This window comes from Amphibalanus amphitrite, unplaced genomic scaffold (assembly GCF_019059575.1).
Source record: "Amphibalanus amphitrite isolate SeventyFive unplaced genomic scaffold, NRLGWU_Aamphi_draft 000793F_arrow, whole genome shotgun sequence".
Lineage (NCBI taxonomy): Eukaryota > Metazoa > Arthropoda > Thecostraca > Balanomorpha > Balanidae > Amphibalanus > Amphibalanus amphitrite.
The window spans coordinates 22669-41141 of NW_024882287.1; the positions used below are offsets into that span (position 1 = coordinate 22669).

The 18473-nt window shown below is 48.7% G+C and overlaps 1 protein-coding gene across 1 annotated transcript in view; it reads left to right on the forward strand.

The window, feature by feature from the left end:
- Positions 1-18473, forward strand: part of LOC122366264 (rap guanine nucleotide exchange factor 4-like) — a 50730-nt gene that overhangs the window by 15648 nt on the left and 16609 nt on the right. Inside the window, exons 2-5 of the mRNA XM_043338290.1 lie at positions 11151-12082; positions 14723-14951; positions 16077-16263; positions 16746-16891. Coding sequence (XP_043194225.1) covers positions 11151-12082; positions 14723-14951; positions 16077-16263; positions 16746-16891 — 1494 coding nt within the window. The remainder of the gene's footprint in view (positions 1-11150; positions 12083-14722; positions 14952-16076; positions 16264-16745; positions 16892-18473) is intronic.

The following is an 18473-nucleotide window of genomic DNA, read 5'->3' on the forward strand; positions in this document are numbered from 1 at the left end:
TCAAATTTGGTATGTGGATGGAAGGTGGTAAGGACTATCACATATATTCCGGTTTTTGCGAAATTCAAAAAACTTTTTGGATTTTTCGATTATTATATCCAAAAAAAATTATGTTTTGATTTTTGGGAGTCAAAATCCAAATATTTCAAAAATCCGAGATAGCAGTTTTGTAGCCCTGCTCATTCTACAGCTTTTTATATCCTTATCATTTTTCTGTATTTGCAAAGCTATAGGCCTGACAGCTCTTCCCGCGAAACCCTTTTTTGGGTCGAAAACGGCAGAACATGATGTCACTCTGACGTCATTTCCGGCCAACCTATCATAGCCTTTGGAAAAAAATTTGGTCACAATGTGTAAAATTGATGTCCGGGAGGGTACTGAAAGTTTGGTGACGATCGGCGCAGCGGTTCTGGAGATATATTGAGAAGTCTGGAGGGGGGCAAAAAATAGCCCCCCCCCACCAGGTCGCGGGTTAACCCTCGCCGGTTGATGCAACGCCCCCTAAGGTTTTTCGCGAATAACTCGCGTAAAAAGCGGCCGATCGCAACAAAACTTTCAGTACCCTCGCATTGATCAATTTTACACCTACCCTGAAAATTGCATGACCCTGACCCCAATGACCTTTGACCTGTGACCTCTTTTCTGTGACCATGTTTGGCCCAAATCGCGGTTCGGCGCATGTCGGCTCGCATTAGCCGCGCGTTTGCAAGCTTTTCGTGGTTTCAAACGTTCAAACATGTTATTTGATGTTGCTCCCATGCATTAGGGTGGGTGTCAAGGTCACCTGAAGGTCAGGTCAGGTCATTGACCTTTGGTGACCTCGGGTGACCTCGGTTCACTTTTTCGAGTTTTACATATTTCTAGGCTAGTTTTTGGAGCTGAATTCGAATTTAGCAACCAGTTGAACATTTACGAAGTAGTTTTGGTGCCTTCGTAACATGTTACGAAGCTGTCCGAGGCGGTTGACACGTATTACGAATACCCGTCACAACCCCTACCGGTTGACCTGACCTGACCTGACCCGACCTGGTCTAAATGCTTAAAGACATCATCGCTGATCAAAACTAATACGATATTCGTGATCACTGATCAGCACCCCGGAAAACCACATAGCAGCCACACTTTACGACTTTCTAACAGGTCCCGATTTTCCCGGTTTTCGGGTCATTGACCTGACCTGGAAGGTTACCCGATGACCTAGGACCTTAAAATTGGGTATCATCGGCTTCGTCTCGTGACGGGCAACACGCTCGTTTTTTCCGCGAAGCTCTATCTCGATCAGGGGCCAAACGCGAGGAGGGGGGGGTCGTACCAACCCCCCCCCCCTTGTGCCGTCGAAGGACTCAAAATGGCCTGTGCCGGCGAGGGTTAAAGTCCGTCCGACGATGTATCTTCAAAGGGAGTAATAAAGGTATACTTAAATGCCTATAAAATTAATGACATGCTCCGCTACACCATTTTCAAATGTATCGATTGCTACAAGACTAGTATGTATGAATTGCCTTGAGCATATGAAAATAGATCTTGCATATGTTGTGCGATATGACTGCGCGAGAACGGTAGTCACAACGCTCATCACAGAGACTGCGCTGAACGAGGCATGTCGCTTTGTGTCTGGGTGTCCCTGTCCAAGGCTGAGCCCACTAGACCCCCTCCCCACACAACTATCAGCCGAGGACGGGCTGGGAAATGGGGGGGGGGCACCTGCGGCCGGGGAAGGTCGTCTCACGGCCATGAAAACGGTCACACCTGAAGTAACTGATGCGTTACACAAAGACTTCAACAACACACGGTTCAGTTCAGTCAGGCCCACATAGAGCAAGGCTCAGTCATCGCGATAGAGGTGTTAAAATAAGACAATTTTAGGGGAACGAATCGTAACCAAAACTGATCCGATCAAGTCTGACTGGAAAACTTCGCTAAATATATATCTCAATTATATTTTAATATTAAGATAACTTTGCGTACAAAAAGATGCATATGCTCGGTAATAATATTGTAGGACGATCTAGTAATTGCAACGGAATTGTGCGATCTCCGTTCAGATTCCGTTCAAACCACCGGCAGCGTCAAGACCTGCGGTTTGACCTTTGACTGGTTCAGTATCAGGTGAACCCGCCATCCGGTGAGTCCGAGGAAAACATTAAAGGCAATACAGTGGGCGAGTCTGGACCAACAATGCTCAGAAGTTTCCGTAGAGCAGCTCTTACAACAACAAAACAAGCAGAACAGATTTAACAACCTAAACCTCGCAAACTTTTGAAATCCACTTTGGTCCACCAAGCTTCATGAAATGAGGAGGACGCAGTGCTCATTCCTCTCCCACCACACTATAATGACCGCACCGCACCACACCCAGTGCATCAATCCACCTCACTCCACAGACCGATAGACCGCCGTGTAAGCTGTCGCAGTCGCTCTGTGGACATTGTGAAATTGCGTCGGATCTGTTGTTTGCCTTCGGGATCAGTCCTGCCCTGGGGGTCTGTCCGCAGCTGTCGGGGAGTGCTTCCCGCCGGCCATCAGTGGCTAGTTGCCGTCGGCTCTGAACGCTCCAGTTATCACACCGGCGGCGGAACGAAGGCAGACGCGGAACGGAACGGGAGAGGGCGGAGAGAGAGAGAGAGAGAGAGAGAGAGAGAGAGAGAGAGAGAGAGAGAGAGAGAGAGAGAGAGAGAGAGAGAGAGAGAGAGAGAGAGAAAAGACAGACGAGGACTGGTTATGTAACTGACATATTCATTTGCGAACATTCAAGCGTAAGCAAAAGGTCTCATAAATCATAATAAATAATCGTGCTACTTATGTTGAAGTTCATAGTTACTTCGTCATCTTATAAGTTTGTGTTTAACAAACAACCAAGCCTGTGATATCTAAAATTCTAAGATAGTTGTAAAGAGTGAACCGCATTGTGTAGAATATTAATAGCTTTCCCCTAGAAACATAAATAAAAAACATGTAGACAATCGCGCTTTAGTGGTTTCTTCATTATGATATTTTTTCCTGGTACAACTGCGATGTTCGTTATGACTAATATAACTCTCCGATTGGGCTGCGAGTGGATACTGGCTAACGGGTGACGTCTCGAGTCCACACCACATGTCCTATCACTATGACAGTTGAAATCCGCTTGAGCTCCACAAACCTACCTTTAACAAGGCCGCGCCACACGGAGGACGGCACTGACTTTGTTCCACCTCCCGCCCTCTGCAGACGACATTCATTGATCCTCTCCGGGCGTCATTAAAGGCGGATCAGGGATTATTTCCCGATCGTCGCCCGTCTCAGAGTCGCCCGACGTCGCACGAGGCGACAAGCCAATCTGTCCCGAACGCGCCCGTCGCCGGCAGACGTCGACCCACCGTCGCCGTCGATGCAGCCGCGGGCTCTGAACCGTCGCCGCCGCCCAGTCCCACTCAATTACTGCCGGAACGCCCAAGTCGGCCGAACAGCCTGGTCTGTTTGGTTTTATTGCACACTTCTTCCTGCAGTCTTGGGTAATGTTTGTTGGCTTAGTTTGTTTTGGGTTAGGTAATATGACTACGTACCTACTGCGTAGTGTAAATTCGATTCGAATTGCGTTCCTGTTAGACATGTGATTACTACTCCATTCCACTGTGTCTCTATGCCGATGATAATAATGATAATTTGGCTTATCATTATCTTGACCTCATCGTCTACGACAAGTCAATCTATCTCTAGAGGTATCTTGTAATGATTCACTCGACAATTCAATGGCTATACATCGAGCAATTGCGTTCTGTTCTAGTCGCACCATATCAGTGTAATTGTGAATCAGTCGTCTTCCAACTAACGCGATCGAGTTGCGTTGCGTTATTGATTCATCATAGGCGTACGATAGCCACGTCAGCTTGACCGTAGGCTTCCCGTCCATTGTGCCATCGATCTTACACGAATCATCGACATCTACAAGGTGAATAAATTGACAATTATTCTCCAGCAAGGAAATCTAAACAAGGAAACCAATTGAAGTAACGTCTTCAATGACAATTTCGAATATGCATGTGTGATGCTAAAAGTAGTTTTCCAAAAGTACGAGTTCTGATTACTGACACAAACCTGTGGAAAGCTGTCAGCCCTCCCTGATCACAGTATGCGAGGAAAGTGTGAATGCCGAGTGCCAGTCAGTTGACGTACGTCACACTGCGTGACGTGACGCAGGTGACGTGACGCGGGTTGATATGACGTACGGTGACGTGACGCACTCTGACATGACGTGACCCCACGCCGTTTTCACCGCGGACAGTAGCGATGTGCGTCTCGGATTGGATGTGAGGGCGAGCTTGGCAAGGCCACTGCTAGCAAAAGTTTGAGCTACGACACAACATTTTCAAATGGAAACATAGTCGTCTCATCTACCCAATCGAACCCGTGAAGTTTTGCAATAGTTTTTTATGTGAAATAGACCTTACAACACAATGGCGAGATATATCCATCGCCAGGGCTCGGAGCAAGAATGGAGAGCTAAAATTGGATAGGTACATTTTTAATGGGTAGTTTTATCAACAGGGCTCGCTGGCAGTCAGCCCTTACAATTTACATGAGCCACCCGTGAAGTACGCGAAGTAGCAGCACCCTAACGCCTGTCCGAAATACTGCTGGAAACCCCATGACCCATAATGCCCGTGATTTAACGCTGATAAAAATGTCTCACATTTCCGAAATTCAATTGTTCTCCGGAGTCCGTGCGACTAGCGGTCAACGGCCTTCCTGTTCTCCGTCTGCACTGCCCGTGTGCTGACACTATCGGTAGTGAAAGCATGGCGTGAATCGCGGAGGCCACGCTCGTGCGATCCGCGCGGCGGTCAGTGCGGCGCGACACCGGACACCGCCCGAGGCACTGGCGCAACGCGGCCGCCGCCGCCGCCGCCGCCGCCCGTCACGCGTATTTACAAATTGCAACCGAGCTCCGCCGTGGGGTAAGGTGGGCAGGGGTTTTCGCACTACGGCTGCGGTTGAACTACCGTCTGTGGTAGAAACTTCAGGGCGATGGCGCGTTTCATACGAAATGTGGCGCAATGTTTGTTTGCTTCTGAACTTGTACTGTTATTGCCATTGCTGTGAATTCTTGAAGTGGGAGTGTTTCAATAACAATTTGTGGATTATTTGAGTTTCTTTATATAAACATAGAATAGTATTATGAAACATTGTGTGGAAACTGCAAATACTGATATGATCAACTACTTAGCTTGGGAATTGATACACATTTTGTTGAATGTTGAGATTTGTCTGACAAATGGTACGTAACAAACTTCAAGCATATCATGATCTGAAGCTGTTGCAACAAATCAAAATTGCTTTGTTGGAAAGACTGGAGCATGGTTCAAGATGATGTGTAAAAATTCAAGATTTGTGGGAAAGCTTGTGACTGTAGATCGGAAACAGTTCTATATGATGGCTCAATGAAACATGGAAATGGACGACAAAAGTAGAGTTTCAACATTCAGCATGTGAGAATAACTTCAGAAATTCACAATTCTTGTAGTATTGCATTCTTCTTATGTACAGTTATAGGTTTCGTTAGGGTATTTGAAATTCATTGTGTCAGTTGAGATATAGATGGATTGCGGACAAATTTTAGAATCATTGCATGGAAGCTAGGTATAAGGTACTTGTTCGGTAGAAAGGTATTGATGATTGCCATGAGAAGGTTTTTTATGATTTAATATATGGTCGTTGTTGTGCCTACAAAAATGCAAGCTTACTAGCAACTAGTTTCTGAATCAAATCGAAAGTATTTGCCATGAATGTAAATATGTACCTGCAAAGTATGTCAATAAATTTGTGTGATGTTGACCAGAGAGCTTTATCATCTGGGCATTTATGTCGCTTCTTGCATTAGGTATTAAGCATAGTAATTACGGATGAACTTTGTGCCAATATCTTCAATGCACAATGTATGTAGCATGTCTACAACCCTCACTGATCCTAGCTATAGGCATTTGGCACCAGCAAGACCAAGGGCATGAACTTCACAGTTGCTCAACCTTTTGTCATGTACCACCAGTCACTTTTTTACTTAGGTGCACATAGCAGTGCACACAACAATGTGCGGAGGGCCTACACAAAAACAACATGATTAGTGTGCACTATGCACAGGATTGTACCCTGATTATTTGAATATTTTGATAACTCAACAGTCAACAGTCAGGAGTAATTATTGAATATCACATTTATTATACATCACTTGTCAAACAAGAGCATGATGACACACATTTTGACAAGCAATCATGGTAGTATTTCAATAAGTTGGACAGTCATCTCCCTGGGCGTCATTTTTCCAGGAAGGTACACTCGGGGGCAGATTGATGTTCCACCACTCCCTACCCATCGGGCTCCCATGGCTCAGCACTGGCTGCTGCCAGTGGCAGCATGTGGCAGCACTGGCACTGGCAGGCAGTGCTGAGCAGTGCTGAGGGCAGGCAACACTGGCAGCAGCCAGTGCTGAGCCATGGGAGCCCGATAGGTAGGGAGTGGTGGAACATCAATCTGCCCCCGAGTGTACCTCTGCACTCTGCAGGTGTTGTGGTAGGCTAGGTTGAACTGGGTCAAGTTAGGCGAAGTAAGGTGGTTAGGACCCGGTCGGACCATAAGGCCTGGTCAGGTTGATTTTAATCTTTCATTCTAATTTGACATAACCTATTACCTATGTTTTTGCTCCAGCCTGAATTTCATTAGGTAATGAGTTAATTTTGCTTTGTTTTTATCTGTCTTGTTTTGTGTTTTTGTCCCTTATATTTTGCCCCATAGGCAAGGGTGGAGCTTTTCCAGGGAAGGTGGTGGAGCATGATTGGAGGCGCTCAACCAGACGGCATAGGAGGGCACGGTTTCTGAACGCGCACTGATGCCTGATTCAAGCCACGCTGTCTTCATGCGTGGCGGCGCGCTACTTAACCCGCGCACCGACGGGGGTCTGCGCCAACTTCGCACCGACGGGGGGGGGGGGGCGGATGACCGCCCCCCCCCTGAGATCTCGAGAACGAAGCAAGATAGCGACAAGCGGTAAACGGCATCGGATACGCACGGCCAAGATCTACAATTTTTACTAAGGTCATTTTCAGGTCAGGTCAAAGATGACGTCACAGGGGTCGAAAAAGTCAAAATGGCGGCGCTAGATATGGAGAGAGTTTTTCTCGAATAACTTTCGAATTAGTCAAGATAGGAATAAACTAAGGGCATCATCGTGATCCTCTCGTCAATCCGCATCGAATGATATATATGTTGACCTCGAAAGGTCAAGGTCAAAGGTTGACCTCAGGTCACGTGGCCTCGAGGTCATCATGTATATCATTCGATGCGTCTTGACGAGCTGAACACAATGAGACCATCCACGCGTCTGTATCTTGTTCCTGTACGGAGTTATTGGCCAAAAACCTTTGGTGACCTTTGATGACGTCACATGACCTCACAGCTGCCCAACAGCAAAACAGACCTCAAGGTAGTGAAGGTTGATCGTATATGAAGTCATGTATGGTATATGGGGCCACTCCGACCCGTTTTAGTGGTAAAAACAGGGAGTTGATTTTTCCCCCATTGACTTATAATGGGGAGGTCGCGAAATTGACCTGACCTTAGGTCACCGATATCAAAATTCCGAGATATACAAATTGTAGCTACTAATGACCTAATAATATCCTGCGACTTTCAAAGGCCTCCGACATCTACTGTAGCTCTGGCACGGTGACAAAGTTGCAAAAAAGTGACTTGAGGTTGGGTCATTCAAAGTGACCTGGTGACCTGACCTTGAAAGGTAGGAGGTTCAAACTTGCACACCATGTGTAAAATTGATGAGGTTATAGTCATACCAAATTTCGCGGCGCTACGCGCCGCGGTTTTCCCGCTATTCGCGAAAAACCTCAGGGGGGGCGGATATCCGCCCCCCCCCATCGGTGCGCGGGTTAAAAGTCCCTAAAAGAACGGGAAGTGATGCCGATAGAACCTTCAATCATTCTGGGCTAACGCTTATGACTTGGAAAAAGTCGCGATCCCAATTCAATCGAAAACCTGTGGGCTCTTGTTCAGCAGGCTGCAGGAGGTGTATGAAGAGCCACCCGCCATAAGCACTGCTCAACCGCAGGCACAGGTTTAGACGGCGTTGGTCCGCATCAAAGCCAGTGTGCTGGAGAATCCATTGGTTGAAATGCTCCAGAACATTCGCCACTGTGTGGGTTCCTCATTTCCTCTCTGACTGTCCTTTGACAAAAACCACTCCAAAGATATGCAGAAACCAACGAGGTGAGTAAACTGTGTTTTTATGAAAGGTGGCTACAAGCTCAGTTAAAAGAAAAAGTACCAGATTGTTTTGCTTTTACAGCGGGAAGAAAGGTGTCTGGATAATTTCGTTACACCCGCTGTGATGTTCAAATGGTTGCTAAATTCGAAATCAGCTCCAAAAACTAGCCTAGAAACATGTAAAACTCGAAAAAGTGAACCGAGGTCATCAAAGGTCATTGAGCTGACCTGACCTTCAGGTGACCTTGACACCCACCCTAATGCATGGGACCAGCATCATATCACATGTTTCAACGCTTGAAACCACGTGAAAACTGCAACCGCGCGGCTAATGCGAGCCGACATACGCCGAATCGCGATTGGGGCCAAACATGGTCTCGAGAAGTTACAGGTCAAAGGTCATTTGGGTCAGGGTCATGAAATTTTCAGGGTAGGTGTAAAATTGATAAAATCGGGGGTATTGAAAGTTTCGTCGCGATCGGACGGTTTTTACGCGAGTTACTCACGAAAAACCGATAAAGCGCACCCAAAAAGGCAGAAATATGCACATGCGATATCCTATACTGCGAAAAAAGGTGCATCATTTTCGAACGTCGCCGACAAATTGTAATTACCCTAAGCTCAGGCAGATGTATGGTAGAAAATCCCCCAAGTGAAATACACTACGGCGGAAATAAAATACCCTACGGCGGAGCTCGGTTGCAATTTGTAAATACGCGCCCGTCACCGCGTCGAAAGGCGGCAACCGACGGCCTTGCCAAAGTCGTGTGACCGTTCCGATGGGAATGGGACCGATGCCCGAAGGTGCTGGAAGGCGCGCGAGTAAAAGGTGAAGAACCGCGCACATTGCGAAGCTGGCTGTTTGGGGTTGGTTGGGCTTGATGGAGTAAGGTGTCTCGACTTTTATTTCGCAGTCACTGGTAGCTGATGGCATGTCGCCTGCAGATATGCAACGTGCATGCCTATATTTACAGCGTTTGTAGTCGAGATAACCGGAACAAACACGCACTGAGGAGGCGTTGTAATCTCAGTGACAGCTGCAACATTTCACAAGCATTCTATTTAAATCCCGAGAAGGCTAGATAAAACATGTTGTTGCCAGCCTGTCAGAAACACGGCTCAGAGGTACTGGTGCGCATAATGCATCTGAGCTAATGCATAATTGCTTTTCAGGAAATAAATGTTTTTGTCGAGATGACAAATATATTTCAAACTCGATGGGACATTTTGTTTCATCCCTTGCTTTTTACTCGTGTACGCTTCACACTAACGTATAATGAAATTGTATTCCAAAGCGTAAAGGCCTGGCTACACTATGCGTTTTCTGCGTTCGTTTTTGCAGGTTTGCGTGTTTTGCGTAATATCGTTCTAGGAAAAAAGTTATAAACAATATAATTTTTACTTTGGTTATATACAAAAGCTAATATAACTCTTATGTAACTAAAATTTAGGGTAAAAACATCACAAAAACGTAATATCGTTCCTTTTTCTAGAACGATATCACGCAAAACACGCAAACACGCAAAAAACGCACGAAGAAAACGCATAGTGTAGCCAGGCCTTAATGAAAAATATGACAAATGCGTGACACTGGGTGGGCTATAATGAAACATCCATCGGTTCTCCTGTTTTTGTTCTCAGTGTTGATATCGTCCGGGATGCAATATATCGTCCTTTCACCCTGTTTGTCGAGCACACTGTCACCGGGTGTAATGTTTCCGTCAGATCTCGAGTCGAAAACAAATCCTGGCGCATTCCTCTTCGCATTTACGATACGGTGAACGACGAGTAGGTATTTCGACAAGCAGAGCCAGAAATGAGACCACGCCATCTAACAGTTGAAAGGAAGTTGACCTGCCTCTGCTATTTAATAAAACCTCTAGATTTCTCAAAGCTTAGACGATACGTTCTTATGCGAGTGTATTCTTTCGCACCTCCACCCTAAACTTTCCTATACTATCGAGATACCCCAAGGCATTTTATTTCTACCCGCTTCCCATCGCGCTTTCCTGCGTCCCGACCCGGGACGAGCGGGGCGGTTGCGTATGTTGTAACTGGTTGCAGGTGTGGGCCGCAGCGGTCGGCAGCTGCCGCCGGTGACCGGTCGTATCACAGACCAGAGCACACACCCGGATATGTCTCATGATGTCCCCACTCGACTGTCCGCCTGTCCCCACTCGACTGTCGGCCCGCTCTCCCCACTCGACTGTCGGCCCGCTCTCCTCACTCGACTGTCGGCCCGCTCTCCTCACTCGACTGTCCGCCTGTCCCCACTCGACTGTCCGCCTGTCCCCACTCGACTGTCCGCCTGTCCCCACTCGACTGTCGGCCCTCTCTCCGTGCTCGCTCTGCCGCGACGACTGCCTGCGCGCCGCCGCTCGCGGCAGAGAATCAGACACATTCGGCACCCATATGCTGTATTGCGTCGGGTTCGATGACACTTCGATTCTGGACGTATCGATTGTCGAAGTGACGTGCGACAAAGACGTGCGACAGAGCTTACCTGGAAGATCGTGCCGTGAGCCGGGTTCCGCTTCCATTCTGAGATTGCCTATTGCTAACCGCAGTACTCGTATGCAAAATGTGGTGTGTTGTGTCAGTAAATTAGTTTGGCATAGCGGCACTCACATCTTTGGAAAGTTTGATGCTAGTACGCTCCACCTGTGCCAATAAGTGTCCACGATGTGGAAGACTCCGCTTGCTAGTGAAATGCTAGCAGCTCGAACGTTAGATAAAGTATACAGAACTCTGAATCTCAGTGGTAAAGTTTGTTTAACATTTGCGCCAATTTTAGCAACGAACCGGATGAAACGGAAAGCTTTTAAGACTTCTGAGCGCCTACATTATGCCGTATTTACTCTCTGCTTTTACTGACGGCGGGTATCCTGTCTGTGTTCCAGTGATCACGGGCGGCGGCTCGGCGCTGGATGAGCGGCACTCCAGCGGCGGCAGCTCGCCCGGGCCCCGGCGCACCTCCTCTCCCCGCATCTCGGGCCGTGAGCTGGTGTCGCCCTGCTCCTCGTGTCACGGCACTCCGGCGGCGAGACGCGCGCGAGCCCGTTCCCCGAGCCCGCAGCCGAGCCCGCCGCGCCGCCGGCAGCTGCCGCGCTCCCCGAGCCCCAGTCCGGGATCCCGCCACTACGCCGACCCCTCGCTGGAGGCTCCGCACCGGGAGCAGCGCGACCAGCGGCGGGCGTCCCTCGCCAGCTGCAGCCTGCCGACATCCCGTCAGAGTCCTCCGACGGTCCGACCGAGCTCAGCGAGACCTCGCGACCCTCCGACAGGGGCAGACACCAACGGGAACGGTCTGCGGTCTGAGCCGCCGCCGATCCACCAGCCGCGGGAGCCGGCCGACGGCCTCAGCCAGTCGCCGGAGCCGGAACCGGAGCCGGACTGCCCGTCGCCGCCGGAGAGGAACGGTCAGGGCTCAGAGAAGGACGATCAGAGTCCCCAGAAGGACGGCCAGAATCTCCAAAGGAACGGACTGGGTCCTCAGAGGGATGGCCAGGGTTCTCGGAGAAACAGTCACGAGCCGGAAAGAGACAGCAATGGCCAGGAGAGGAGAGACAGTCAGGGGTCAGAGAGAAGCAGTCAAGGCCCGGAGAAGAACGCCCATCGCACGGAGAGGGACCACCAGCTCCCGGAGAGGGGCAGCCATCGCCCGGAGAGGGACAACCAGCGCCCGGAGAGGGACAACCAGCGCCCGGAGGGGGAGGGCCAGGCGCCAGAGCCCTGTCTGAGCCCGCGGCGCTCGCTAACGCCCAGTCCTGAGGAGACCGTTCCCCGTCCGAAGCTGCCGCACTCACTGCTGGCCGCTCAGCCGCTGGTACAGGTGAGTGAACAGCAGCTGGTCGAGCTCGGTGTCAGGCTGAACAGCCGCCTGTTCAGATGGGTGAACAACTGAGCAGATGAGTGAGCAGCATTTCACTGAATGAGCTGCACATGACGCTGGTACGTGTCGTCAGTGAATTCGATTTAACCCGCGCCCCACTGGGGTCTGCGTATAACACGCCCTACTGGGGGGGGGGGGGGGGCTATTCATAGCCCCCCCCCCCCTCCTAACTCCGAAACTACTGGGCCGATCGTCAAAATTCAAACGGCGTCTGATAGTCCCGGCAAAACTGTCGAGCGAAACCTAATTTCATTGACCTCGAGGTCACCGATGACGTCACAGGTCAGGTCAAAGTAAAAATTATTAGCATTTTGGCTTCTTCACGTTTTGGGCTCTGGCCGCCGTCTTACAAGTCAGATCAGGCTCATTTTTGGTTCACACACTCATGAACAGATGCTCTAGATACTCTGAGGGTAACAAACTTGTACTTTGATTTTCAGGTCAAGGTCGGGTCATCACAGGTCACGAAAATATTATATCATCCGTCGGTCACGTGACACATGTTTTATGGTCCATTTAGGCCAAACATTTCGAATTTGATGTCGTCTGTGTCATTCGAGGTCATTTTGAGTCAAATTTAGCTTAGGTCAGGTCACTTTCAGGTCAAAAAAGGTCAAATTTTGAAGTTAAAATTTTTCAACAAAAAATGTGTCTATTGGATGCAGTTTGAGCTCAGGAACACCATGGTGCTATTTATATTGGCGTACGATGTCAAATTCGTGCTGAAAAATTGATTTGAAAAATTAATAATTGTTAATTTTTTTGCGATAATGCTTATAACTTGGCCATTTTTGAAGATATTTAGCTAAAACTTCTAGAGTTAGTCATAATAATGTGTTCTATCACATATATTCCGGTTTTTTTCGAAAAGTCAAAAAATGTTTGAAAAAAATGTAAAAATATAAATTTTGAATTTTATTATATAAAATTTTCGGAATTTTCAAAATTTCGACAATCCGAGATAGCAGTTTGATAGCGCAGTCTATTCTGAGTCCTCTCATGCAAAGAAATTGGATCTAGCTTAAAAACTTAGCTCTTGGGAGCGATTGCCGTGGTTCAATGTTTTGCGTCGAAATCGGCCGAACATGACGTCACTCTGACGTCATTTCCGGCCGACCTATGGTAGGTACGAAGTTGAAATTTTGACACAAGGTGTCAAATTGATGCATCCGAAGGTACTGAAAGTTTGGCGTCGATACGTCAAGCGGTTTGGAAGTTATTGCAGAAAAACGGGAGGGGGGGCTATAAATAGCCCCCCCCCCCCAGTGGGGCGCGGGTTAATTCAAGTTCAACTAGTTGCCGCATAATTTAGCTTGCGCCTTTTGCGATTTTTTTTATTATTGTTACTTGCTTCATACTCGTATTTTTTTCGGTGTCGTCATTAAAACGTTAAGACGGCAATCTTCATCGTTGAGATACGGCTCTAAAAGAATAGCACACCGTACAAAGTCATCGAGCATAAACAATGCACCTTAGGACGACGCCTGTATTTTTCCTTGGTGCAAGTCGCAAAACTTCAGTCCATTTCAGCTGCACCAATAGACAAATCTCATTGTCGTCTTCAGTGCTCTCAGTGCTGATGGTGTTATTCTAATTTAATTTCCGTCGCTTTAAACCCATTGGTTGGTATTACACATTGACATTAGTCCACTACCCACCCATTGAGCTCTAAATGGTCTTTTCTGGTCTGTCCGGATGTTACATGAAACTATTAGTTGCAATATTTCTGATAATGTAGTGCACCCAGGGTTCAAATGATGCAAACGTTTTAGCTTCAGTTTTTATAAGTATCGTCATTAAAGAACATAATTAGAAGTTATATTTTGAATGGAGTGAGATCGATTAGCTCACAAAAGTGATAAGTAAGTAGTAAGTGAGACTTTGGGTACATTCTCTTTCAGTAGAAAAGAATAGTTTGCAGAGATCATAAGCTATTGCGTCTATCAGACGAGTGGTTCAGGGCCGACTGCTGCCCGTCTCAACTTGGACGCTGCGCGTGGAACGGGGCCGACCCACGAGCCGTGCCGTGTCGAAATGAGCCCCTTGAAGCTGAAGTGTTCAGCCTCTCCAATTTACACAGGCGCCAAGTTGTGCTATTGTCCAAGTCTCTGAACAAGTTGTCGGTCTTCTCCGCTCCAAACACGAGTTCAAGGTGACCGTGAATAATGTAGCAGCTTTTTCCGTGGAATACCTGGCTTCACTTAGGAAGCGGTAAGTACTGTTGAAAGAGATGCATTTCGCCCAGCTGCATTTAAGTTGAAAGCGAAAACCGGAATACAATTAGTGAAAATGGCTGGCGAAATTGTAGCGTAGGCAAATGTAGCGCCTGAATATGGAGTGACACTGTATCTAGCCTGGACTGAACCCATGACGACACTCTTTGCTGATTGTTTGTTTGCACTCCCTTCCCTCCCCCTTCTAACCTACAGGAGGCCAGTGAGGAGCTGGTGGAGGTCGGACGCACACTGCTGGTCTGACCTCCCCCCTCCCCTCTAACCTACAGGAGCCCAGTGAGGAGCTGGTGGAGGTGGGGCACACGCTGCTGGTCTCACCTCCTCTCCCCCCCCCCCCCTCCTAAAGGAGCCCTGTGAGGAGCTGGTGGAGGTCGGCCGCACGCTGCGCACCCTGCTGCTGGTCCGCTGTCCGCAGCTGGTGCGAGACAGAAAGTACCGGCTGCACACCTTCCGACGCTGTATGGTCGGTACCGAGATGGTCGACTGGCTGATGCAGCTGTCGGCAGGCGTCCGCAGCCGGCAGCAGGCGACCGCTGTCTGGCAGGTCATGCTCGAGGAGGGACTCATCTCACACGGTGAGCTGCCCGACAGCACGAACAGGGGCCGACCGGTGCCGGTCCTCCGTTCTTTTCTCTTTTTCCTCTCTGTCTCTCTGTCTCTGTCTCTGTCTCTGTCTCTGTCTCTGTCTCTGTCTCTGTCTCTGTCTCTGTCTCTGTCTCTGTCTCTGTCTCTGTCTCTGTCTCTGTCTCTGTCTCTGTCTCTGTCTGTCTGTCTCTCTCTCTCTCTCTCTCTCTCTCTCTCTCTCTCTCTCTCTCTCTCTCTCTCTCTCTCTCTCTCTCTCTCTCTCTCTCTCTCTCTCTCTCTCTCTCTCTCTCTCTCTCTCTCTCTCTCTCTCTCTCTCTCTCTTCTCTTATCCTCTCGCTCTTCCTCGTTTTTTATTTTTTATCTCTGTTGGTTTCTCAATTCTCTCGTAATGCTAAGCGCCGTTGGGAGCGCACTGTTTGCCGTGGCTTATGCAGATCGGAATTGATGATGCAATATTAAGTTACCCGCTAAGTTGACTCCCTGATCACTTTGGTTACGCTAATGTGGCTTCTTGAATATGTAGGGTTGACGAAATTATCCATAGGTAGCTGAGCGACACCAGGGGATGCCAGGGGACGCCCTGGGAGGGCAGTGGGGCTCGACTGGTCCCGAGGCCAGACCATGTCTCTCCGTCGTAACTGGCAGACGCCGTGCTCGTCGCTCGTTTGGTTGTTTTATTGCTGGTTCGTGGCCACACAGGGACTGAATAGTTCACGGCCATGTGCCATCTGCACCGCCCGAGGGCCGGCCAATGGCGCTGCTGATGTATTGGTGCTGGGGATGCCCGAGGAAACGATCAGAAGGGGCATTGGGACATACAGTCACCTCACGTTACTGTGACCCGCTGAACCTCATGGGTACATGTTATGACTCGGGTATGGGTTATGACGCGTATGCAACCGACGCGTCTCTTTTTTACGTGCGAAAGGGGAAGCGACATTTTTCAATCTGAGCCCTTTTGGGAGAGATTGAAACGCCATTTGTGATAAGCTTTTTTGACACTCCTCTGTGAACTGTAGCTTTCTACCGACTATCCAGGGACTACAGGAGGGACTACGTGTCCTCCTGTAGTCCCTGTTTAGGGACGCTTCTGACCCCTCCCCCCTCTCCTGCAGTGACCCGGGAGCACCCGTTCCGCGACAAGTACCTCTTCTACCGGTTCCGAGACGACGTAGATGTGATGGGCTCGATGAACCCCACTTCCTCGGAGCGGCGAGAGGCCGAGGCGCGCCTGCCCTCGGCGCTGGCCAACCTGCAGAGACGCGCACCCGACGCCCTGATCCGACTCATACTGCGAAAACCGTGAGTGGACTCTACAGCCTGCAACCTGGGGCCGTATTCACGTCGACTTCGTAAGTCGATTTTCTTTCGTAAGTATAATTTGGTATTCACGTCGACACTTCTCAAGTTTTTATCGACGGAGTGGCACGTGATTAAAAAATTAACTTAAGAAGTAGGTCAAACTTAAGAAAATTCTTACGAAAATGATCGACGTGAATACGGCCCCTGTGTCATTACTGCAAAAACCGTGAGTGGAACCTGTCCATACTGTGCACATTATGAATGACTTCTGTTCATTCTGCATTAACTGTGACTGATCTATTATGACGTTGGTGGCTTGTGCATCTTTGACGACTCTCGTTTGAAACGCAGTTGCTGAGCTGAGTTTACTTGAGTGTATGTACGTTTGTACCTAGTTTAGATGCACCTTACCCCATATGATGACCGCCTGATGAAACGTAAAATCAAATGAATAACCGGCGATATATCTGGACACTGGACAGGTCCAACCAGCGGACGGCAGAGGACCTGGAAATGGTCTACGAAGAGCTGATGCACATCCGGGCGCTCTCCCACCTCACCAACTCTGTGAAACGCGAGCTGGCCGGCGTCATTGTGTTCGAGTCGCATCTCAAGGCCGGGACCGTCTGTGAGTAGCAGTCAGAGGGTCATAAGGTCGCTGTCTTGATATCTATAACAGCATTGTTATCTTTTTGCTTTTATTCATAACTATTCATTTCCGTAATTACTGCATGCACTCTATTTCTTTTGCACAGTACACTATTGCACGTCTCCTTTGGATAATCACCAGCAAATGCAGCCGGAGCGGTTGCGATAACTTACGTTCGCCATCTCTCACGATATTTGGTTTCGTATATCGTGATGCACTGCACGTATTGCAGCAAGAATACTATAACGTCCGACCTCGCCTTGTATTCTCGACTGTCACTTTCCCAGCGGACTCCGTCCCACCTCAACACGATCGTCACAATTTATCGGTCTCCGCCTCCCGTGTTTGCATCCGCTTATGAAACATATATGCATACCCGCCAAAGGTCATGTGCACCTACACTAGTGACAAGACCATATGAATAGGCGTAGTACGCCGGAATAGACACCACACTACGTTTTTGCTCAGGTAATGGAGGCTACTTACATTACGAGTACGATGAAACTAGACGGTAATTATGGGAATGCATGACCGAGAATGCGTGCTTGCTCCGGGCCGTTTACAATCCATCTTATGTGATAACAGCAGTTACGTGAGCTGGCATCACATACATTCACCTAATCATCATTTTCACATAGTGAATTACTGGTAACCGACAGTGGTGTGGCTTACATTTATGGTCCTTAGCTATAGGATCAAAACTGTACAGGGAGAGATACATCGAAGAAAAAAAAAACTGGGAGATTGCAGGAGAGAGAGTCAGAGTAGAGGAAAAGAGAGAGGGAGCAAATGAAAGAGAGAAGGAGAGGACAGAGGCGCAAAATGCAATAAATTCCAATAAAAGCTCGGCTCGTAACTTTTGACATTACTGAAAGTCGCGGCACGGGCCTGGCTCCTTGGGGTGGCTGTTTTCGTGTCCGAGGCTCGTTGGTTGCTGCTGTAATCGAGTCTGGTGATCGATTGTTGGGGCAGCGGGCCTGGCGCCAGTCGTGTTATGGCTCGGTTAATAATGTAATACCGGCCGTATAAATCACGGGTGCATCAATGGAGCGGCGAGGTCTTCTGAATCAGCCCTGTCCGGCCCGCACAGTCAATTACTAATTGCAGTTACCACTCAAGTATTCACCAAGCTGTCACTATTCCAAATCACCCTACCGACTAACCTAACCGACCCGGCCCTCGAAGTCCGATCTAAAGCCCTGGCAGCCACCGGGAGACCACGGAACACATACGTATCCCCGATAAGAGACCCGTCGACAGGTGGGACGTTATTGGTCCAATGACGGAGCAGTTTAGGGGCGGCTTCAGCACATCGATCACTAGTAACGTGCGCCAGTCGACCGGGGTCATGTCCGGAACGCTGGGTCATTGAGGTAGCGCGTCGATGGATGGCCTTAAGAGGCCTTGCCGCGAATTTACTTCGCCTTAAACAAAGGTAAATTTAACGTATTTCTGGAGCTATATTCCTTATGACAGCCAATGATATGCGGCCCAATGATAGAACACGCGCTTCGAAATTATCGGAACTCTCAGTCATTATATCGAGGCTTTCCATACATTT